We start from the raw sequence: 23,835 nt of genomic DNA on the forward strand, positions 1-23,835 counted from the left end.
ACGTCAATGTCCGAGTTTTCCAGTCGCCGATCACTAATTGCCAAGATGCCGCCGTATTGTCGGCAAATCCCTGCTAGGTTAGCCGTTAGCCTAACTATAACCTTAGTAGCGTCGACAGACGACATCGTAGCGATGCATAACCGTTCCATCGCGGAAGCGGGAGATGGCAACAAAATCGATACGTCGGAGTATTTTAGCTGAGTCCTTTTTCCCTATTCTGCTCCTTGTGCTTTTGTTGCTGATCTTGGTTATGTTGGCTATAAGATGGTTGTTTCTGCTGTTGCCGGTTGCAGCAGAGGCAAGGATTGCGGGGGTATCCTCTGTGTTATCGTTAATCATTGACTCGAATTTGCGGATCGCGCTGCGACAGGGACATCAACAGCATCCGGTATTGATGACGCCAATAGTTGAAGCAAGAGGAGTAGCTTCAAATCTAAATATAGCAGAGGTCTGTGCGCACGGGTCAACGTCCCGTTTGGGGAACAGCAAGAACAGTGTTACGCTCACTTGCGTACAAATAAACGTAATACTGTATACTCACATGGACTTGTGCGGTTTTACGTTACGACCGCCATCTTTTGTATTTTTTTGTACATCGTGGGAAGTTCCGTTATTGCAAAATACTACAGTGACATATATATATATATATATATATATATATATATATATATATATATATATATATATATATAGGACCGTCACGTGAGAGACGAACGAACTAGCACGACGCCTTCTAATGCTGCACAATTTCTGTGCAATTATTGCCGGTGTCCCCTCCTTCAAGTGTTTTATTTCAAGTACTAATCCCTTCAAGTATAAAACAATTCAACTGATGTTGAAAACAAAACGCTATGAATTGCAACAGATCTACAAACACCAACAGGTGAAGCTGATACGCCGCCTCGTGAAAAAAGGGAATTTTGTTAATATTGTTAGTATACGTTTGTGTTTAGCTTACTTCGTTGTGGTTTGGAAATGTGAATGTTAAAACGTTCTCTGATAGCCATTGGTAGGACAGGATACTTTATAATAAAAACAGATTTTTGTGGAAAATTATTATGGCCGCTTATACTTTTCGTTGTTCAGTTGATTTCAAACATTCAAACACTTCGCTTGTGTTAGTAGCTCTACTAAATGTGCACGAGCAGTCGTACATAGACCGGCGTTGCCCTGCAATGTTTGTATTCATTTATGTAAGAGATCCTACGGTGAAAACTAATTGTAGACCATTAATTAGTTAACTACGATGATATGATAACGTTGTCAGATTTTGTGGATTCCATCCGGTCTATCTATACGCTTTTTTTACGCAAAAATCGCCAATCGAAACCATACAGTCACAACAAATTCGCTCACTATATACATATAAGAAAAGATCCTTCAGTCCATCTATCAAAGAACAGTTCGTATCTGACGACCATCGCTCAACGAAAATTATCGCTGATGACCAGTTACTACCATTATATATCTCCTTGAAGGAGTCCGTTGGACCGGTCTTCTCCTTGTTCTTGTTAAAAGTTCATTCTGTAGTCATGTTGGCTGGTTACGGTGAAACACGGTTTTTCGAGCACGAGCTCTAGGCGCGTCTCTCTACGACATAAATTGGCCTTATTGAGAAAGCAAGCCCTGGATGACTGCGCAAAGGTGCCTTCGAACAATTGGTTTCTCTAGTCGATCGAAACTGCATGAACCGCCGTGGTAGACTCGGCCCTGTTTGCGCAGGGTCTCACTACCACTAGCAGACGTTACTAGACGGCGAAACAATACGACTTTCCTTCCTGCTTCACGACTCCCATAGCACAAATGCGTCCAGAGCACTTGGTTTAAAACATCTTTTGTTGATCCGGTCGTCATATTAATGACACCATACAAGCCTTGAGTCATACGCGGTGCCACAGAGAATCATTCTTCTTGCCGCTGCTTTCAGATCGAGCTGTTACTGTCACGTAAATGATACTTGAATTGGAGACCAGTGTTTGGTAAAATGCCTGGAAAAATAATGCATCGGTAGTATGATACATACAAATGAACACGTATAAAAAAAAATTTAAGAAGCTCTGGTCGACGACGAAATAACGTAAATTTCATATAGTGCTACGCATCCTGTCAGTGTGGGTTCCTTTACGAATACGGAGGCCATTGACCATTAAGTGGTAGTTTAGTACTAAGAACCAATTTTTCTTTCGAGGCGCGCAAGCGTGACTCGGGACAGCAGGAGTAGCAGCAACAACAGAATTGAATGGAAAAGCGCCAGTGGTGAGCGGCGCTGCGATAGCCGGGACAATGCCCGTATCACAGGTAATCCACTGGCTGCAAGTTTAATCCGGCCAAACCAAAATAAAGCAGAAAGCTTTGCGTGTCCCTATAGCTATTTGTATTAGCATCCATTTGCCATGGCGGTTAAGTCACTTTGGCTTGACTTATTAATCAATTTGTGTGGCAGTCAATCACGGAAGGTAGTGTCTTCAAGAGATTTTAAGGAAGCTGCCTTGGTCTGGTTTTTAGCGCAGTTCAGCTTTGGACAGTAGAGGAACTCTGCCCGAATCGACTTGCTGGCTATTTCAGGCCGCAATGGCGTTGTCGTTGATAGCGTTGACTATGGTGGTAACGCTGGTGGTAGTGGAAATAGCGAGAATAACCGCGGCCTTCGACAGGGTTGCAAGCCAGTGCCCATAGAGTTCGTGATGAGACAACGTTGCGTCTCCAACGAGGTCAGCCTATTGCTAGCGACCATTCCAACTTGGGCCGATCGCGCTTGCTGTCGTGGCCATAGGTAAGACGTTCATTTAGCAGAACATCAATAGTCATCAGATGGGCATCCATTGAAAATGAAGGTATTTACAAATTTTTGTTATTGAATGAAGTTTCCAAGTGCAATTTTTCAATTCTAATGCGTTTTTGATAATCATTAAAGTTTTGATTTTTATTTTTAACTCTTGCTAATTAGAAAACGAAGGTTTAGTTTGTTATGATACGTGTGCCTTCCCAAGATAGACTTGCATTAGAACACAATGTAAATAAGTCTTATTAATTTTAGTAGCTTAAAATAAATATTTGACATGAATTGCGGTAGCGTAAATAAATTTGATGGTAACACTCCTATAACGAGGTTTTTTGTAGCTTAGAAAATTTAGCTTATCTCTGGAAGAGCATTTAGTAACCACCAAGACATCTTTGCGACCATATGTGCAATGAAGCTCCACACTTACCATTGTGATGCAGCTAAGAAACTTCACAGCTTTGGTACACGAATTTTATTTGGTAAAAGATCATCCAATCAAGTCTGTTAGAGGTAGCTAGCTTTAGATAACTTGCCTTGCATGAGCCGCATTTGTCGCTAGAGTGATTGCGTTTGATTGTGAACATGAATTCAAACAAGTCTAGTTAGAGTTGTACTAAAGCTATATGTAGAAAAGGGATAAGTTATTCCAATTCGTACGCTGTCCGACGTCATTGCAACTTACCTCAACTTAAATATTAAAACGTTTGTATTCTATGTTATATTAATCATTTTGGAAATATATATATTTCGTCCTTATTCAAAGTTCTGTGCTTGTAGGCCACACCCGAAGTATACATGGACCCATTAACGTAACAGACTATGGGCTAGCTTTAATTCTGCTTGTGGATGCTTTCCTTCTGTTTGCAGATACTCTGAAGATACTTCAGTTAATGAAAATGAATGAAGAAACAATTTTTTTGATGTGAGCATAACTTACGCTTACGATACAACTTCAGGGTGCACAGCTACGTGTATGAGTATATAGTTTTGTGAGTGTTCCCCAGCAACCTGGGCTAGAACAGTTTTTTCCTGGGAGATCATCCCTTTGAAATTCTGAGCTTTCAAACGTCCTGGTTGATCACATCCACAACTGATATGCACGCGTTTGCGCGGCGTACAGGAAAATGTTCGTCGTAAAAAACCCAAGCAAAATTGTCCGTCGTCTGGCCAGCGAATAGTTAACGCATTCGTGAACGACTCACTTTTTTGATTACCCGCTACTGAATCCCCATTGTCGTTGACGTCAGCGGTGCGCCGGCGCGACGGGGGAGGAATGGAGGGGTTACGGTACCCAGCGACGTGTTGCGTCCGCATTTGCCCGCTCTGTCTACTGTCAGATTAGCATTTGTTGCTTTGGCAGCGGTGAACGCGCTGCCACACGTGCGCCAATCTGCGTGGCTCACACAGACACACAAACCGGGCTATCAGAGAGGTACAGTCACATTCAGATCTAAAGAAGGAATTCGTGTAGCCGACGGATTCGCCGGCACTTTAAGTCCTCTTCACGGGACCCCTTTAAAATCATCGACATTGCCAACGAAACGTGTATCACCAACAGAAGCGTGGTTGTTACAGCTACTGTGTTGACTGTCGTTGTGCGCGCAGTCTCTTGGCTCCGCAACATTTGTTAGTTATTTTAGTCTTCCGTGGACAACCGATCGTTTCTTGAGAATGCTCACAAACGCTAGCGGGACGTCACCCAAGAGCTGCCGAGAACTTTGCGGAGCCCCGTGCCGCGACCCAACCATCCAGCTATCACCGGCGCTAAACACACACGCAAGCGTCTTTAACCAAGCGAAACCGGCTTCAGTCAGTTCAGAGCGGGTCGAGACAGACCCTGGAACAGCAATGGCCCGGCAAACAGTTTGTAGCCGATGGGGTCGTTTCAGACGACGAATCAACACGAAACGGCGCGCTCCTGGTGTGGAAGAGAACTGAGATTCTTTGTTTTTGCATGTCCACATACGAAACGCGATACGATAGCATGAAGTTACAGCTTAGTTAGCACAAAGTGGTCAGCCTGTATCTTCTTTGGTGTCGTTCTGATCTCCCTAGGGTTGCCTTGGCTGGTTCGGATTTACCTGACTGACCGAACAGCAAGCAAACGACTCCAAAGCTGAAGGGGTATATCCCAAAAATGAATGGCAAAGATGGCCGAATAGAAAATTCTAAATAAATTTCAGTAGAACGTCGTTAGTAGCATTACATGCTTTCCTGCTAGTTGTGTAACGACGCGTAGTATATCTAATTAGAGCCCTTTCAAGTGTCGCCCAAAATGGCTACCATTTTAGAGGACGCCTAGGCGCTAGCTTTTTGCAACTTCTTCTTTAGTAATGTTATGTCATTTGTTTCACTTACTATTCACCTGGTATATAACGCAAATTTCCTGACTCTAATGCTGCCGAATCGTCGAACTTAAGCGCTGAGGCGTCTACATGATTTGCTTCCTCACAACAAAGGATTAGATATATATATATATATATATAGAGCAAATGGAAGCATATCCCATACATTTCACAGTTACTACTTTAACCTACTCAATAATAGAACCTCTATTTCAGCTATACTGGTTTGATAATTCGCACGAAAGTGAAGCTAACTTAAGACTGATGATATGGTATCGCTGTACATCCACTAACAAGAATTGCGTATTTTCTTTTTGAACTTCTTTAGCTACACGCAGTTTAGTGATAATTGTATCTGATTGATGAACAATAAAATAAAATGTTAGGACGATATCTGGGTCACCTGTGATTAGTATCATGTGTATTGTGTCTGCCTATGAATGTACAAGTGGTTCTGGAAGTATTAACCGAATGAATTACTACCGTAAGGATGCCAGCAAGAGAACAGCCTCAGCTAGCTCCAGCACGAGCAGCACAGAGACTCGAAGGTGCCGTAGACTACCAGTCGTCAACGTCGCTAGCGTTCAAGCGAAGCCCTGCTAACATGCGTCGTTTGTACTTCTTTCAGCCCCCGCCATCACTAGTTTTTTGCGAGCTCGCTCGCTCGCTTTTACGTCCGATACGACGTTGGTCGTCGGTCGAACTGCTCTTTGTTCACCGTGTTTCGTGCACTGAGCGGGGCCATGGCTGAGAGTCCCAAGCGGGCTGGACCAGTTAGTACTTTCAAGGTAATCGAGCAGGAGCCAAGCCGGGTAGTCAAACGGGCAGCTCATGTGGACCGACAAGCTGCCATACAACGGGGCTTGCTGACTGGCTTATGCGGGCTCATAGCCCTCCTGCGAGGGGGCCCGCCGTAACTAAAAATGACTAACTAGACAGCACGCATCGACTATAACAGTCAGATGAAATGAAAACCTTCTAATGTAGGCTAATCTGAGCCGACAATAGGGCAGTAGCAACTGCAATCCGTTTTAGAGTGTCGCTTAAATGCTTCATCGACTAACACCCGGAAACTGCTACCCGTGGAAGCAGTAGTAAGACTGATACGAATACCAGCCACGAAAACATTAGCAGCAGTGATTTCCGAAAACGCAACACCGCTTCCTCAACCTCCAATAGCGTATTCAGCAGTCGGTCTTTGTTTAGTTCTTTGTGATATAAGTTGATCGACGCTGTCAAATGTATTTCGACTGATTAGTGAATAATCCCATTTCTACTACGTCGGAATGGTATGCAATAGTCGACATATCTCCCGTGAATTTTAAGGACACTTGCAGAAGCCTGAACGAACAGTGCCAATGGTGATCGCAGGAATGATCATTTAGTCAGTGACAAAATAATTAGGTATACAGCTTATTGTCGTATGTGGCCCACTTTCATCATTTCATTTCTGTACCACTTAAACATCGAGTGTTTTTTTTTCTGTAGCCGGCTTTTTTCAAAGAGTTTACAATTATTTGATGGTGGATCTCCTACTGTCACAACCAGTCCATTAACTTATTTTGCAACTAGTCTACCGCTACAAGGAACATCGGTGACTTCGAAATTTCCAGTACAAAAGCGACAGAACCATCTTGAACCGTTTCTTCCCATAACGCATCTTCACCATATAAAATTTTCTTGTAGGTCTAAGCAGCAATTGAACTTTTATGGTGGCAAAATTATAAAATATATCGAATTTCCACAAAAATTCCACTCATCCTTAAGGGGCTACCTTAAGCCTGAATAAAGCCATGCTAATCCATCTGCTTTTAAATCTCAGCTTTCAAATGACACTGACGACACGACTCAACTCGTATTGCCTGAAATATGTGATTTTGAAGTTTGAAAAACGGTCAGTATTTTCTCGACAGCTCTTTTAGTGCCAGCTATCCGAAAAAATGTATACCATTTAGATAATTATAGATTTTTGCTTACATAAACGGGCAATGTGCCTTACAGGATTTGTTTGTCCGAGCTCGTTAAAGTTTTCCGTCAAGATACACCTTTACATTACGATAATGGCGTGCAAGCGCTCTGTCCTGTTGGAAATATTCTTCATTCTCACCAAAGTACGTTCGAATGGGCATTAAAACAGATTTTAGTAGTAAATTCAAGTAAGTGCTGTCAAAGAAAAATGCAGTGATCTCTAGTAATTGTGCCATCAAATTTGTATATATATTTTTTGAGATCCTTCAAAATATGTGTATCCTGTTCACAATTTTCCAGGTGCTGCTCGGATCCCGAAGGTCTGTCCGGATCATCTACATTGATAGCATGTATCTCTCTAAGTAATTGGAAGCCGCACAGGTGGATTTGCCTGACACTTCCTGCAATATTGCCTTTTTATTTCTGCTACATTTTAATACTTCTAATAGAGTTTTAAGATACTTTTTGTTGAAAATTTAATCTTGGATCATTAATTAACAATTGATTAACACCCTGAAAAAAAAAGATCACTTACGCAGTTATGATTGTTAAGTATCCCATTACTGCCCACGCTTGTCGGCAGAAACAGCTGGAGTCTAGTTTCGAAGAAATAAGTTTCAAAAGCAAAACACTGTCTGTCTGTCTGTCTGTCTGTCTGTCTGTCTGTCTGTCTGTCTGTCTGTCTGTCTGTCTGTCTGTCTGTCTGTCTGTCTGTCTGTCTGTCTGTCTGTCTGTCTGTCTGTCTGTCTGTCTGTCTGTCTGTCTGTCTGTCTGTCTGTCTGTCTGTCTGTCTGTCTGTCTGTCTGTCTGTCTGTCTGTCTGTCTGTCTGTCTGTCTGTCTGTCTGTCTGTCTGTCTGTCTGTCTGTCTGTCTGTCTGTCTGTCTGTCTGTCTGTCTGTCTGTCTGTCTGTCTGTCTGTCTGTCTGTCTGTCTGTCTGTCTGTCTGTCTGTCTGTCTGTCTGTCTGTCTGTCTGTCTGTCTGTCTGTCTGTCTGTCTGTCTGTCTGTCTGTCTGTCTGTCTGTCTGTCTGTCTGTCTGTCTGTCTGTCTGTCTGTCTGTCTGTCTGTCTGTCTGTCTGTCTGTCTGTCTGTCTGTCTGTCTGTCTGTCTGTCTGTCTGTCTGTCTGTCTGTCTGTCTGTCTGTCTGTCTGTCTGTCTGTCTGTCTGTCTGTCTGTCTGTCTGTCTGTCTGTCTGTCTGTCTGTCTGTCTGTCTGTCTGTCTGTCTGTCTGTCTGTCTGTCTGTCTGTCTGTCTGTCTGTCTGTCTGTCTGTCTGTCTGTCTGTCTGTCTGTCTGTCTGTCTGTCTGTCTGTCTGTCTGTCTGTCTGTCTGTCTGTCTGTCTGTCTGTCTGTCTGTCTGTCTGTCTGTCTGTCTGTCTGTCTGTCTGTCTGTCTGTCTGTCTGTCTGTCTGTCTGTCTGTCTGTCTGTCTGTCTGTCTGTCTGTCTGTCTGTCTGTCTGTCTGTCTGTCTGTCTGTCTGTCTGTCTGTCTGTCTGTCTGTCTGTCTGTCTGTCTGTCTGTCTGTCTGTCTGTCTGTCTGTCTGTCTGTCTGTCTGTCTGTCTGTCTGTCTGTCTGTCTGTCTGTCTGTCTGTCTGTCTGTCTGTCTGTCTGTCTGTCTGTCTGTCTGTCTGTCTGTCTGTCTGTCTGTCTGTCTGTCTGTCTGTCTGTCTGTCTGTCTGTCTGTCTGTCTGTCTGTCTGTCTGTCTGTCTGTCTGTCTGTCTGTCTGTCTGTCTGTCTGTCTGTCTGTCTGTCTGTCTGTCTGTCTGTCTGTCTGTCTGTCTGTCTGTCTGTCTGTCTGTCTGTCTGTCTGTCTGTCTGTCTGTCTGTCTGTCTGTCTGTCTGTCTGTCTGTCTGTCTGTCTGTCTGTCTGTCTGTCTGTCTGTCTGTCTGTCTGTCTGTCTGTCTGTCTGTCTGTCTGTCTGTCTGTCTGTCTGTCTGTCTGTCTGTCTGTCTGTCTGTCTGTCTGTCTGTCTGTCTGTCTGTCTGTCTGTCTGTCTGTCTGTCTGTCTGTCTGTCTGTCTGTCTGTCTGTCTGTCTGTCTGTCTGTCTGTCTGTCTGTCTGTCTGTCTGTCTGTCTGTCTGTCTGTCTGTCTGTCTGTCTGTCTGTCTGTCTGTCTGTCTGTCTGTCTGTCTGTCTGTCTGTCTGTCTGTCTGTCTGTCTGTCTGTCTGTCTGTCTGTCTGTCTGTCTGTCTGTCTGTCTGTCTGTCTGTCTGTCTGTCTGTCTGTCTGTCTGTCTGTCTGTCTGTCTGTCTGTCTGTCTGTCTGTCTGTCTGTCTGTCTGTCTGTCTGTCTGTCTGTCTGTCTGTCTGTCTGTCTGTCTGTCTGTCTGTCTGTCTGTCTGTCTGTCTGTCTGTCTGTCTGTCTGTCTGTCTGTCTGTCTGTCTGTCTGTCTGTCTGTCTGTCTGTCTGTCTGTCTGTCTGTCTGTCTGTCTGTCTGTCTGTCTGTCTGTCTGTCTGTCTGTCTGTCTGTCTGTCTGTCTGTCTGTCTGTCTGTCTGTCTGTCTGTCTGTCTGTCTGTCTGTCTGTCTGTCTGTCTGTCTGTCTGTCTGTCTGTCTGTCTGTCTGTCTGTCTGTCTGTCTGTCTGTCTGTCTGTCTGTCTGTCTGTCTGTCTGTCTGTCTGTCTGTCTGTCTGTCTGTCTGTCTGTCTGTCTGTCTGTCTGTCTGTCTGTCTGTCTGTCTGTCTGTCTGTCTGTCTGTCTGTCTGTCTGTCTGTCTGTCTGTCTGTCTGTCTGTCTGTCTGTCTGTCTGTCTGTCTGTCTGTCTGTCTGTCTGTCTGTCTGTCTGTCTGTCTGTCTGTCTGTCTGTCTGTCTGTCTGTCTGTCTGTCTGTCTGTCTGTCTGTCTGTCTGTCTGTCTGTCTGTCTGTCTGTCTGTCTGTCTGTCTGTCTGTCTGTCTGTCTGTCTGTCTGTCTGTCTGTCTGTCTGTCTGTCTGTCTGTCTGTCTGTCTGTCTGTCTGTCTGTCTGTCTGTCTGTCTGTCTGTCTGTCTGTCTGTCTGTCTGTCTGTCTGTCTGTCTGTCTGTCTGTCTGTCTGTCTGTCTGTCTGTCTGTCTGTCTGTCTGTCTGTCTGTCTGTCTGTCTGTCTGTCTGTCTGTCTGTCTGTCTGTCTGTCTGTCTGTCTGTCTGTCTGTCTGTCTGTCTGTCTGTCTGTCTGTCTGTCTGTCTGTCTGTCTGTCTGTCTGTCTGTCTGTCTGTCTGTCTGTCTGTCTGTCTGTCTGTCTGTCTGTCTGTCTGTCTGTCTGTCTGTCTGTCTGTCTGTCTGTCTGTCTGTCTGTCTGTCTGTCTGTCTGTCTGTCTGTCTGTCTGTCTGTCTGTCTGTCTGTCTGTCTGTCTGTAAATAAATAAATAAATAAATAAATAAATAAATAAATAACATCTTCGTCTTTGGTAAATCTCTTCGTCGCTTATACGCTCAATCAATTGCGTCGAAAATATGTATTTTCAGGATATGAGACCCAAAGGATTGTGTTTGTTCTCTATGAAGAAATCATCTATTTAAATGTGTCCGGCAACTCATTCATTCAGACAAACCACATATACCAGCCTCAGATAAAAGAACAAACTCCTACCATTGACCAAACTACTGTTTCGCTTATTTCTACTGATTCCGCCTTGTACCCGTATTATATCGAATCGCTGCAAAGAAACGCAAAAACCGATAGCCATTCTAAATGAATGCAGTTAGCCCAGAATGGTTACAGAGGATTCGTCGTTCGACATCGCCACTGTCTTTACGCAAATTTCGAATAAATTACCCGCTTAAAAGTGCTTTGAGTGTTTGTTTGTCAAATTTTCTGATGTAAGTATGTACCCACTATGTTTTCAAAAGCAAAAACACTGACCAAAAACAGTTATACACGTGGCGACCGTAGACGCCGATAACGTTACATTGCAGCGATACCTCTATCTCTAACGCAACAAGATGGTTTGCGCCACTACTGCAACGATGTACAATATATACATGCGTATGTTTCTGTCCCTGTGCCGGCTGTCTCTTTGTTTCTACATTTAATTCTTCATCCTGCCAATGAGCGTTCACTGTCGGTTACCCTCGCGCACCCGACCGCCCACCCGTGCAGTCATGTGCATGGTAACACAGTGTGTATTGACCCGATTCGGTGACGTATATCAGTTGTTTCCATAGCAGCAATAGTGATATAGTCGATTTTCCACTTCCTATCTGGGGCAAGGTGGCTAACGTCTAACTGGTTACGGTTAGCTCAAAGCCATGCTAGTTTACCTTGGCGTCAGCAAGACAAGGTATGAAAAGGGGAAGACGGGTAGAAGGGGCCATCTAAGTACTCGATCAGTCACCTAACAACAGCATACTGTCGCCGCAACCGTCCCGTGAGTGGTGCTAACTGTGAGCGCTACGATATGAAGAACGCGCGGCCTAGGACAGTTTGGCTAATGGACAATGGATTTCCAATGGCCAGTCGAGAAAGGGAATAGTCCTGAAAAGGCGAGGGGTTTCACGATGTTCGTCAGTAGAAAAACGAAAGGGACGCAAGGGCAAGTGGGAGCACGTTGCCGGCGACAGCGCTCTGCCCCTGTAAATTTCTAGGAGAGGTGGTGGAGCTACCGGCGGCTGCGGCCAGAAAGCACAATGCTGTAACACTAGCGCACATGACTGTATAGAACAAAACTGTGTGTTTGAATGTGTGTGTTTATTTGCTTATTTGTTTCTTAGTGTTATGTACCGCATACTATTACTATATTCACGGGTCGTCTTTTGTCAACTAACTGAATCTATTGTGCTATTATTGTTAGTCTAATACATATTCTGGAATGGTGGTTGATTGGCAAGTTGACGCAGGTTAACTGAAATTATTGCACAAAGTAAGTAAATGATCATATTGAGTTGTGCGTAGCGCGCGAATCTTCAAGCTGATCCGCGAGCTTTGCTGCATCGTTTTGACAGGTACCACCAATTTTGTCGCGTTTCCTAATTCCCTTATTATCTCACATTTTAATTCTGTACTAATAGAGGCCGTAGCTGCATTGGTGACACGTTGCTGTTGTGGTAAATGAACGCTTGATATAATGTCTTGTCCGCTTGATATCCGAATGTTTACAATTGAGCTGAACGTAGCTGACGTTCAGTGATCAGGCTCTACTAAAGAAATGAGCGATGACCGGAGACGTTAAAATTTGCCAGTTGATTGTCATTTTAAGGTACATTACTTACTTTAACAGTCTGAGTTAACAATTGCGACCATTTAGCGATTCACTCTGAAATATATTAATTCGAAAAAAAAAGCATCCGAGCAGCACGACTAACGGCAGGGAAAACACAGAAAAAAAAAAACACTTCAAATATTCGATTATGAAATCGTCTAACGCCAATTTTATCACCTCGTATCATGTACAAGTAGGTGCTTCATTTCAAGATTCCGGCGTGTACTAACGTAACGAACTACGAAGTACAGATCTACATAGCGTCATTTTAGTATAAACAATTACAGTTAAGAAGAAGAACAACTCTTGAAACGTCTGCTAAATAACCGGTAAAATGCAATGTGTCAACACACACACGTACGCCATCTAATAATAATAATAATGATGACGATGATTATGACTACAATCGAATTTAAGCAAGTAAAGAACCAGTCTCGTAAAACTTCTATCTATTAATACGCGCGAAACGCTTGAACGGTAGGTTTCAGTTATTTTGTCTCTATTTTCAATAACAAAAAAAATGACTTTTTATTTACGATTTCGTTTTCGTATTTGTCGACGGACGGAACTGGCTTTACAGAGTAGAGACCTTTTTCTATCATAGCCATGTTAATCGCATCATCAGTTGTCGAATGTTAGACAACTGAATTGGCCCTACAGACAGGCAGCACCGCTGAGTTCAAGGATTCGAAGGATTTAGTCAAGTCGAAACGAAGCCACATTATTGATTGCCCGCTTAGGTAAAACCGCTTTCCAAGACGACGATGTCGACCCATGCGGACGTTACGAATTATATTAACCATTTTTTCTATGGCAGCAGGAAAATGGCTTTGTTGGCTATCTATCTGACATATTGCCGTCTCGACAGTATCTCTACGGACGCTTACAAATATCAAAATAGCACATATCCGAACATGAACTTAGGAAGACCTAAGCCCTCTCTATTTGTGCTCACACATTACCTTTAATGGTACTATTGACATACGATATTGTTTGGCATAATCTCTTTCAGTTCATCGACTTGTACGTATAACAGTTTATTTGTGAATAGTTCGAAACGTATTGTGTTAGACCGCTTTGACAATAAATAATCTCCAGCAAGACGACGGAATAAATGAGGAGAGAATAGTACATATCAGTGGCCTTCGACGTATCGCATAACCACCCGCATAGGATTTCTAAATATGCGTACTAACAGCTACAGCACATTGTGGCTATCTAAAATTAAATCAGATCTTGGTAGGTCAGAGCGCCATATATTGCAGTTGGCAAACGCACTTCGAATATCCGTCCAAGATCATTTATATGCAAGACATGTACATTTCATGTATGTTGGCTCAATAGCAGACGAAACATAATCAGATTTATGCGGCTGATATAGCCATCGTCCTCTGTGTACTCTATGACTTCATGAATCAGTAGATCGCAAACAACTCCATGTGTTCGTACCACAATCAGACCGATATCCTGGTCATCCCAAAAATATTCATTATCATCCTATGCGTACCTAAGCATATTTCAGTTTTTCCTCAGTCCGAACACCCCACACATCTGAAGAACAGATCTATTATTTGCATTCATCTTCAAACTCAGTGTTTGTGCTGAACCGGTACGTCACTGGGTGAAGTCTCCGAAACTCAACAATTCTCAATTTTGCATTACATACTAATAGCTAAAACTAAAAACCCCGTCGTGTGGTGATCAGTGTCCCTGATGGTGCCGGGAAACGGCATAAAGCTCTAAATCAGAACGGGGGATGAGCCGCTATCAAATCTCAATGTGATCATCTTGCTGTTTTGGCTACAATCAATAAGCCACCTTTACGCCCGCCATTCTCTCCGTAGGTTTTGCGACGTAACCTATCCCACATCATATCATCCTCGTGGCGGAGTATCGGCAACGGCGCCTCAGTACGGCTTGTTTCCTATCGCTTGCTGTTGAGGGGGCGTCACATAATCGCTCAATAGTGGCCAGCCAACCGGTCGATTTGGTCAAATCGCATGATTTTTGTGGTTTGCTCCATTTGACTTGGCATCGGCTAATTCTGGTTTAAAGATGTCGCTTCAATCGAACTCAACGGCCGCTGTCAATCGCTTCCATCACCAGCTGTTTTTCTCGCCTCGTTCAAATCCCATTGTTGTTAGAGCCATCGTTGCTTTTCAATAGCGGCCAATGATAAGCCCCATAGCAATGGACTCAACTCAGTTGGCGCGCACTGCCGTGTGCGCGATGGGGATCGCGCCGTTAGCTCTTACCATGCTGGCATGTAAGAGATGGCGATGGCGATGGCGGTGGCAGCACGGCCGCTGCTGGAGGAGGTCAAAAGCATCAATGGCAGAGAATAGGGCAGTGCCAACGGCATTTAATGCGGCAGCAGCAATGACCGACGCGTTAGTAGCGAATATAAAGAATCAACGCCCAACAAACAACAAGGGACTCTCGGCGTGTTTGCTGTTGCCCTTGGCCTGCCTGTTCCGTCGAACTGTTTTGTTGCTGCTGCTGCTGCTGTTGTTGTTGTTGTTATTGTTGAGAGAGCGCGAGAGCCCGTGTTAAGCAGCGGCACCACGTTACGAAAATACTCGGAAGGCATGGCCTTTTGAACTCTTCGTTTCTCACCCATGGCGGCTGTTATTGTTTCGTATGAATGTATGTATGTATGCGTGCGCCGTGTCTGTCGGAGTGTTTGTGGGCGAAAGTGCGCTTGAATTTTCGAGCGCGGAGCCTAATAACAGGCGATCTTAGGTGGGATGATCACTGCACCGCGCGCTAGTGGCAGCAATGGCGGTGGAGGACGAATCATCCGTTTCGCCATTATACGTATCAATCGACTTAAGCTGTGATAATAGTGAGATGAGAGCAATAATAGATATGACAATAACAGAACAGAGAATGCGGCTTGCCGATCTACGCCTAACAGAAAGCTAATAAACGGGGCCTCGTAAAACACTAATGTTGATGACGAGTGCGTCCTAAAAAAATAGACGGATAGCTGTAACTTTTTCTGTTTGTTCTTTGACATGTTTAAGTTTGTTGGGTTCTGACAAATTCGACATCCGACGTCCGTTGGTAGAAGATCATCTATAGTCATGACTCGTTCGCTTCTAGCACTGGTATAATTGTTCGGGCTGATGAAACTGAACATTATAAAGCTTAAGACGTTGCATTTGGTCAAATTCGAGCATCTGAGAAATGCTTCGAATTCGCGTATCTACTATATGTATATTATTATTGCTTGTCGTAAGTCTTCAACAACGTGTTACCGGGACGGTCGTCGGCCAGCTCAGGGCCGTCATCATATTTCTGACTTTATTGTTGATGGCGCAGTCTCTCTTTGCTGCAGCTGGTTCTTGTTTATCTATAAGTTCTTAATGATACGTACAAGATTCGAGTCAAAAAACAATAATTGGAAAATATATTTCATTCTTCGCAAAGCAGCTACAGTTAAACAACAAACTAAAGTGAAACGGGTTAGAAGAGCATTCATTCTCATTTTTGCGACTCTATTGTTATGTGAGTACTTGTATTAAGCGGAGTTTTCTTTCATTATAGGTTTAAATCAGCCTTCGGCCGGCATCTTAATCGAGTTCCGTATTTCGAATGGGCTTATAATGGCTGGCGTATTCCACAACGGAACCAGAATGAACACGTTAACTCTGATGTACATGTGTTAGGACGACCCGCCCATCATATTGACGTGCGTCGATTGAAAGCAGACCCGTTATTGGTAGACGGGCTGACAACTCGCGAAGCTACATACGTTCGTATAAGGTTTGTTTCGAGCTGTTGTAATGCCAATAGGTGTAACCAAAGAAAAACGTCAGCGAATAAATATACTTTACTACAATATATTACATATGAATAATGCGAAAAAGCTCGCGTTATCAATTACGCTCTGTCAAAGAGTATAAGATAGACCGTGTTAAATCGTTTTAAATGAGATGCTAGTTTTTCGTAAGAAATCAGATCTGTTTCGCCATCGCGGTGGGTTCCGCCACAGTCACAATGCACCGTAAACATATCAATCAGTAATAGACACCACTTCCTTAGTGCGTCAGGCTCTGCCGCTTCCACTCAGCTTCGAGCCATATCACACAATAATACGCGTAAAAGTCAGCCACTTAGAAGACAGCCGATTTTCATCTACGATACTGCTGTAGCGCCACGTTGAGAAACAAACACACAAACCCATATATATGGAAGGGGGCAGGAAACGAAGACCTTCGTTTAATAACTTTGCTGCGAATCAGACGAAAAGTATGGAGGCGCACTCGAATGTACGAATGGATAATGCAGTATGATCACAATAGCACAATTGCCGCCAACATGTTTTATAAAGAAACTCTCGCCACTTTCGAAGTACCGCCTATATCATGAATCAAATTTGGTTACGGTTTATTCATAGGTTTTCCAATTTGAGTGCTCAACTACGTCATTGACCCTTGCTTTACACGATGCGGACCTTACTATATATAAAGCTTTGAATCGTTCGGATTTTCCTCAGGAAAAGTTTCAGCTGCATTATTTATTTGAAAGATCCCCTTCCCCAAAAAACACGTACATTTGAAAACACTATTGTAAAATCTTAGCATTTAATTTCATAGCAGTGGATATTTATTAAGCATAGGAACCTTAAAAAATAGCATTTACAGGCTATTGACCGTGTTGCTGGTGAACGTTTTATTTTATTCTTTTCGTATATTTTTTATAGTAATATAATAATATTATTAGATTATATTCAATGCTGACGGGGTTCCATCCCGAAGTCCTGTCCAGTTAATCACTCCTGTTATAAATGTAGTTAATAATGATGCAATGCAAACATTTAGTAAGCAACAATTGCTAATGAGAGATGTATAAGGTAAACGTATTGCATTTAGTTGTTAAGGGTTAATAGGTCGGTGAGAAGATACCCTCAAGTCTTAGATTCACTTGTGTCATTTTTCAGTATACAAAACATATATACGTGTAGTTAAGGCAAATTGTTATTTCAGCCAATGGAGTGAAAGGGTATCGTGTGAATATGGCGGATGTGACGCATTCGTTGTCGTTGAAAATAACCTAAGAAGCAGGAAAGGATACACATCAAAAGGCATGATGATTCGAACCGCACGATAGCGGAGCGGGCACTAATCGAGAGCTTTACGATTGTTAACTGGTAACACTCGTGTTTCAATTCGCTGAATACTTCAAATATCTAGTTTATATATATGTATATATACATTTGATTAAACAGGCCTATATACATATATGTATATAGGTTTCATTTTCAGTCTGATATGTGAAGTAATACTAACTAGAATATTGTTAAGTGCCCAAAACGCGTAAGATGACACACATATATCAAATTAATGTAGCAGAAAACCAATGAGTGGTTGGTTCCAACAATATTCACAACTTATCTGAAATCATAGGCACGAAAGGTTTTGCCCTTCTGCAATGATTCTTCCTATTAACTTTGAGCTAGCTGAGACTATATATCAAATGACTGACACTCCTTGCTTGTAGGAACTGTAATAAAGTCCCTACTTTTTTGCATATCTTCGACTTTCTAGCGCCCACTCTCTAAACACCTTGAATGGCGTATAAATGCCCATGGCCTTGAGCACAGTGCTCAGTTGTTGAGTTTATTGATAATAAATCCCGGGCAATCCCATATTTCCCCCCAAAAGAAGGAGTTGAAGAAGATTCTGTTTATATATGAAGAGTCTCTTCGCAACTAAAGCGAGCTCCAATGAAGGAATAAATGGGGCAACCACTAAGCCCACGGTCCGGAGTTTCAGAAAGTAAAATATTCAAGGACAAATTATAGGAAAAAAGTACGCTTATGAGTATCACTACTCGAAAAGTGTAAATACGATTATGAAGCAAATCGACTAGACATTACTAAGGCAAGTTGTGGAAAATTGATTAACGTCGCCATGATCAACAAAAATATCACCTAACCGCCAACAAGCAACTGTCTCCATCCTAAGTATCGCATCCTAAGCAAAAAAGCAATCATTTAATGTCCACAAGTTAGTTAACTTGCAAAAATCCTCTGAGGCAACCTCAGGCCATAGAGTTTGCTCTTCTGACGACTCCTTCACGACTCTAGCAGATCAAATGCATGTAAAAATACATGCTCCTTCTTAGCGCTGCCTCATGAAGTAGGCAGCAACGCCGGCAACCAGAAGATCTCTGGTTTAAATGTGGTTGGGCGCATTCAAATTGATGCAAATTTAAATAAATGATTATAGTTTGTATACTTTGGACGAGTGCCGTTACATAAAGAAACATCGCACAAACAGTGCAGTGGGATCGTTCGAGGGAAATTAAGGGACCGCGTTTCAAGTCATATGTCTCAATTTCGACAGTTCACATTATTAGAAAATAGGTAGAATTATTAATGTTGTTATCGAACGTAATTTCCTTAAACCTATTATCACCTCATTATATATGATGTTGGAAATTATCCACGATACTATCTATACTTACTCGAGTCAATCGGAGAGATTTATTTATTAGCAAAGGGTACCGTCCTTTTTTACAGATCCTGCTTGACAGGCGGTTAATATAAAATGATCAAATTCGTGTCTACCAAAAATGCTTTCTATTATTACAAACTAAATAGTTGATTAATGTTTTTAAAGGCCTGTTTAGACGGCCCGCTTACTGGAAAGGTTGTATGAATGTACCCACAAGAACATCTGGTTTCTAATAATTGTAATATTTATTCTCTGTAACCGTGTAAAACTGATTACTAACACTACTGAAAGAGAAATCATCTGAAGCATTTTTCATGAACTCAAGTGCGAAGGCGTATAATTAACGTCATACCATCGTCTAGGTATAAAGCTGCTCATGACGCAGATTTTAGATTTGAAGTGTAGGGCGAAATGAATTGATAGACGTAGCACGCCATTGCCTTTGTGATTATTGTTAGCAGACAACTCGATCACATGAAAAATGAGAAAGGGTTTAATACAGCAGTTGGTAAGAACTTGCAGGAGATGACGGAACGCTTGGCATTTTAATGACGAAGTAGGTTTTGATCGCCCATAACGGCTATTTTGAAAAACGTACAAAACAGTTAAGTTATCAAAGCAGACGGACGAACCGGGATTGTTCATTTATTCGAGGAAGGTCATTATTGTTCTATCATCGATCATTATGCTAACAATATGAGAGGCCACAAAACGATCAGACCGGATAAAATGCATCTTATTTCTTCTGGCTACGTCAATTGATTGACGATTATAACGATTTTAAATAATTTTTATTTCGTCACTCATTGTCAAGCGGCGAAACCGGTGAACAATTGTTGATTACATTACTTTCGACGATCGCATCTAATTAAGCCAGTTTGATAAATATGTGCGTGAGCTGACCGTGTGGAAAAGATCGCAAACAAATAGTTTCCTCTACGCTAGCAGGGACTGGAATTACATAGGATTGAGCTTAATCTCATTTGACTTTGCCATTAGGATACTTATGGATGCAATGCTAACCAATTCGGGCGTCATCGTCTGACTCCAATTCCTTTGTGGAGTGATACCAAAAAAAGAAAAACAATACAACTCAGAGCTTCGTTTCAGCTTCGCACTTTCTTGATTTGTTACATATACGTATATTTCTTAGCGACTTTCACTAACGACACATACTGTACGACAAACGGGATTGAATCAAGGCACAAATAAATACTTCAAAAACTGGAGTCTTGATTTTCAGGCGAGTTGTGAAGTGTGGTGGTAAAATCGAACCATCATGTTGATTTACTGCCTCATGGACTCGATCAACATGTCGCTCATTACCCGTGCACTCGATGAGCATGCCGCTAAATGTGTCGGCTATCGGAATTTCCAAGAACTTCGATTGTTTTTCTGAAGGAATAGAAGAAATGAAAGAATACAGTGCTAGCAATTTTTCCGATATTTACCAATTGGCCGTCACTAGCAAATGTAAGCTACTGGACGTCACGATGGATCGCAATCAGTTTGTTTAGCGTCATTATGTAACACAAATCAGTTCGACGGTTTCATACCGACAGATTGTGTATACACTTGATGCTTTGTGTATAAAGTCATCTTTCTTTTCGCGCTTTGCGATGCCGCTCGTTTGTTATATATCTGTGTAGGACGGCAGGTATTATATCTGCGTACGCGAATGCGGGCCAACTTCAGAATTCATTGACATAACGTCAGTCACATTAGTTTCATTCAGTCACATTAATAACATTTTAAATAATCTGTGCACTTTCGGTTTACGCGTTCCTTTCTAAAAGTGTTGCTTTTATATTGAAGGTCCAGCGACGTAATACGTTTGCGTAGTTGGTCTAAACAGCGAAAACGATTCTATATTCCTTTGAGTTGTATTTCGGACTCATCTGAACAAATCTAAATTGTTCTCTGCCGTTCAGTTTGTTTGAATAAAACTTACAATGTTCAATAGCAAATCAGGCTGTACAACTTTTTCCTAGTAAAGGACTGTTGATGATGACAACAAACGACGCTTGTCCATCATTGCGTTCACCTTTCAAAAACGTGTAATTTTTATAGTAAATTATATAGTATGTATAATAATAATAATAATAATAATAATAATAATAATAATAAAACAAATGTGAATCCAAAGGCGAATAATTCACATTTTTGTGAACACTAATTTGTCTAAGTAGGTGAAGCTGTTAGATACAGATATTCAAGTAGTTCAGCTAGAATCTATGGAAACGTATCAGGATAGCGCGGAGTAGGTTCTATCAAAGCGACATAAGGAGTGCCGTTATGTCGTCGATCCAGTCTTGTCATTTTCCTGAAAACTTTCGACGTACAAAAAACATATTGATAATGGTATCGAGTACAAATTGCTCGTTTGACTGAAGCAATGCACCACCGCATTCTTATGTGGGAACGAAGCTTCTAAAAGAAAAATCTGTTGTACAGGCGAAACAATTAAGTGATTTAGACTGATAATTTTGTATATATTTTAAGCCTTCTTGTGTTTTTACTCTATTATAATGACATATCAACTAGGAATAGGTTTGAACAATGTACGCTTGTTTTAAACCAAACATTTACGTACTAAAAGGCAAGTGTTATTATACTCGCGTCCTGCTAATTTAGGCCCTGTTTTCCTAAATCTATCCACTCGTAACTATTTTACAATTTCCACGATAAGCATGGCATAACTGAACAGCACAACAACTTTTAGCCTCGGTGCAAACTAACAAACTATTTTCACTAAAGTTTGGTCCATAGTGTTCGTAAATAACCGCTATAACCATTATCATAACCATTTATAAACAGCCATAAAAATAATTTAGATACACAAGCCTTTTTTAAATTAACAAATTAGAATAATTACAGTACTTCATATGAACAAAACACTTCAAGCAAGAGTCGTATCGACTTTAAAAAAAAATATACACCTGAACAGTTAGATTTCGAAATGCCTGTCTCTGCGTTCTGACAGTGTACAAAAACCACGTAGTGTAGTAAACGATTACTATATATATATGGTTCGCAGCTAGGAAGTACTTTTTGATTCAAGTGGACGACCTTACTCACCTGTTTGGGGCAGATTTGCTGTAGGTAGCCGATCAGCGGCTGGTGCTGACCCGAAGTGTAAAACCGTCCTTTACCTTGGCTGTACAGCCACTCGGCTTTCAAACTAGAAGAAATACACGTGAATACTATAAGATAACGGACAATTCATATTTGTAAGCGAACCGCTATGTACTATATTGAATAATTAGACAAAAGCGAAGCTAAAAAGTTAAAACAAAAGATGTGTAGAGATGAGTTGAATTTTGAGAAACGTCAGTATACGAATCGAAGGGTATATTTATGTCGAATTTTCATGGATCAAAATGTATCTGGCTTATAGCCCTTATGAAAGGAATCTGATTTAGGTGATCAGACCAAAAATTGACGAACCGTACGGTTATTAAAAGGTCCAGGTATCCGATCATACACAGGACAATTTTTTCGGTGCCCCATGAAATCGAAGAGCACTCACAGGGTGCTACCAGTGTATTTTATAAGGTGACGCTGTAAGTATTTAAATATCTGGCTACCGTCCTCATTTGATTCACTCGCAAATAGACAACAGTATACGAGGAGAATAGTCAAACTTTTATTATTTTCATTATAAAACACTCTCCAAAATTAATATCGCGTAATCTTATGCCCGCCTTCCCAGTCAACTGATGCAATTTTTAACTGGCTATTGGGGTTGGACAGACTGTTCAAAGACTTATCCTACCAGCATATTTTTTTAAGATTTGACCTGCGAGGGGCTTAGAGAGTTGTTTACCTTTCGCGTTGAGTCACAACGTAGTCATCAAGTACACGAAGTCCGAGACACCAATTGATCACGTAGGGTCGATAGTCGAAGGGCTCCTTTTCAAGGCAACACGGGTTACCGAACAGAGACAGTGCTTCAAGTGAAGGAAGCTTCGCGAGAAACGACACCTATAAAGCAAGAAAGTACCGCTTAATTTTATCAATAATTTTATCGAGAAACTCATTCAGTTTGCCCTTTCCATTTTTTTTTCAGTCGAAATCCTGCCACAAGCGCAGTACGATTCAAGAACGATTTGGTAATTGGTACTTTATTCTGGCTCGTGATCGTGTTTTTATGTACTCGACTATTATCATTTTGAACAACTACGCCATATTCAACTGAATGTCTTAAATGTATTATGCGCACACGTCTTCTGATCATTACTAAAGTTCTTTTACAGGCTTGATTCACAATGATTTTGATAGAACCTACTGTAAGAGTGACCACATACAATAGGAAATCTGCAACTACACAATCTCCTCAATTCTGATTGCATAAGACTTATGCAAATTCACAGCTGTCGCTACAGCTGTGTGTTAATATTAATCGGACATAATATTGTAAATCCATGTAGCCGCCTAGTGTACTTACCATTGTAAGGTCAGCAATTTTGTTTTCAGCAATCCCAAGGACCGAAATAGCAGCAGGCAAATAAAGCGAAGCCCGTTCGAGGCTCGATACTGAATTGCGATTAAGCAGTAAAGTTTTCAGCTTGCTCAACGACGAGAGATCAATCAGGTTGGCGATCTGGTTATCGGACACATCAAGGTGAACCAATGATGAACTCGACTGAATATTTTGTAACGATTTAAGTTTGTTGTTTGCGAGAGAAAGCCACTGTAAATGACGGAGATCCTTCAAGCCTGAACGTCAACAGAGAGGAAAGATATATTAACTGCATGATAACTTCCCATTTAATGTTGGCAGTAAATCAGAAGTAAGGACAAGCAGAGCAGTATTAGAGCATTATTACAGTCACAGTACAGTAAGCTTGCTTGATAACTCAGTAGATCGTATATATCGGGTACTTCAGGGAAAGCCATGATTCAATGTTACTGTTGAACTATCATTATATTTAGTAGCTAGGTACATCGAGATCCTCAGGATCTACTGAGTCATTAGATAAACTTGTACATGACAATTATTCAGTATGAATATAATTATGTTCTAAAATTATTTAAGATATATTCTTGTAGTGCTCATTCTACTTTCTCTTTCTCTCTCTCTCTCTCTCTCTCTCTC

At 41.7% G+C, this 23,835-nt stretch overlaps 2 protein-coding genes across 27 annotated transcripts in view; one reads left to right on the forward strand and one right to left on the reverse strand.

The window, feature by feature from the left end:
• The window catches only part of Cep97 (centrosomal protein 97kDa), a 161,117-nt gene that overhangs the window by 129,414 nt on the left and 7,868 nt on the right, over nt 1–23,835 (reverse strand). For all 3 annotated transcript variants that reach the window (XM_086983642.1, XM_022799718.2, XM_086983643.1), the window contains 3 exons: nt 23,185–23,456; nt 22,564–22,721; nt 21,816–21,918 (listed from right to left, as the gene is read on the reverse strand). In XM_086983642.1, coding sequence (XP_086839768.1) covers nt 21,816–21,918; nt 22,564–22,721; nt 23,185–23,456 — 533 coding nt within the window. The remainder of the gene's footprint in view (nt 1–21,815; nt 21,919–22,563; nt 22,722–23,184; nt 23,457–23,835) is intronic.
• LOC111248036 (uncharacterized) lies at nt 1,983–20,858 on the forward strand. Of its 24 annotated transcripts, none has more exons than XM_086983676.1 (5): nt 1,983–2,773; nt 3,650–6,531; nt 6,950–7,021; nt 7,396–7,415; nt 10,541–10,864. In XM_086983676.1, the coding sequence occupies exons 3-5, from the start codon at nt 6,957–6,959 to the stop codon at nt 10,768–10,770; spliced, it is 315 nt and encodes a 104-aa protein (XP_086839802.1). In that variant the 5' UTR covers nt 1,983–2,773; nt 3,650–6,531; nt 6,950–6,956; the 3' UTR covers nt 10,771–10,864. The 24 variants fall into 24 exon arrangements, 8 of the variants coding, with proteins under 8 accessions (XP_086839802.1, XP_086839804.1, XP_086839805.1 ...); XR_015323782.1 differs by lacking the exons at nt 1,983–2,773; nt 3,650–6,531; nt 6,950–7,021; nt 7,396–7,415; nt 10,541–10,864 and adding exons at nt 13,058–14,919; nt 15,300–15,383; nt 15,823–16,041; nt 17,265–17,428; nt 19,981–20,858; XR_015323783.1 differs by lacking the exons at nt 1,983–2,773; nt 3,650–6,531; nt 6,950–7,021; nt 7,396–7,415; nt 10,541–10,864 and adding exons at nt 15,104–15,118; nt 15,300–15,383; nt 15,823–16,041; nt 17,265–17,428; nt 19,981–20,858.

Source organism: Varroa destructor, unplaced genomic scaffold (genome assembly GCF_002443255.2).
Source record: "Varroa destructor unplaced genomic scaffold, Vdes_3.0 BEIS01000003.1, whole genome shotgun sequence".
Lineage (NCBI taxonomy): Eukaryota > Metazoa > Arthropoda > Arachnida > Mesostigmata > Varroidae > Varroa > Varroa destructor.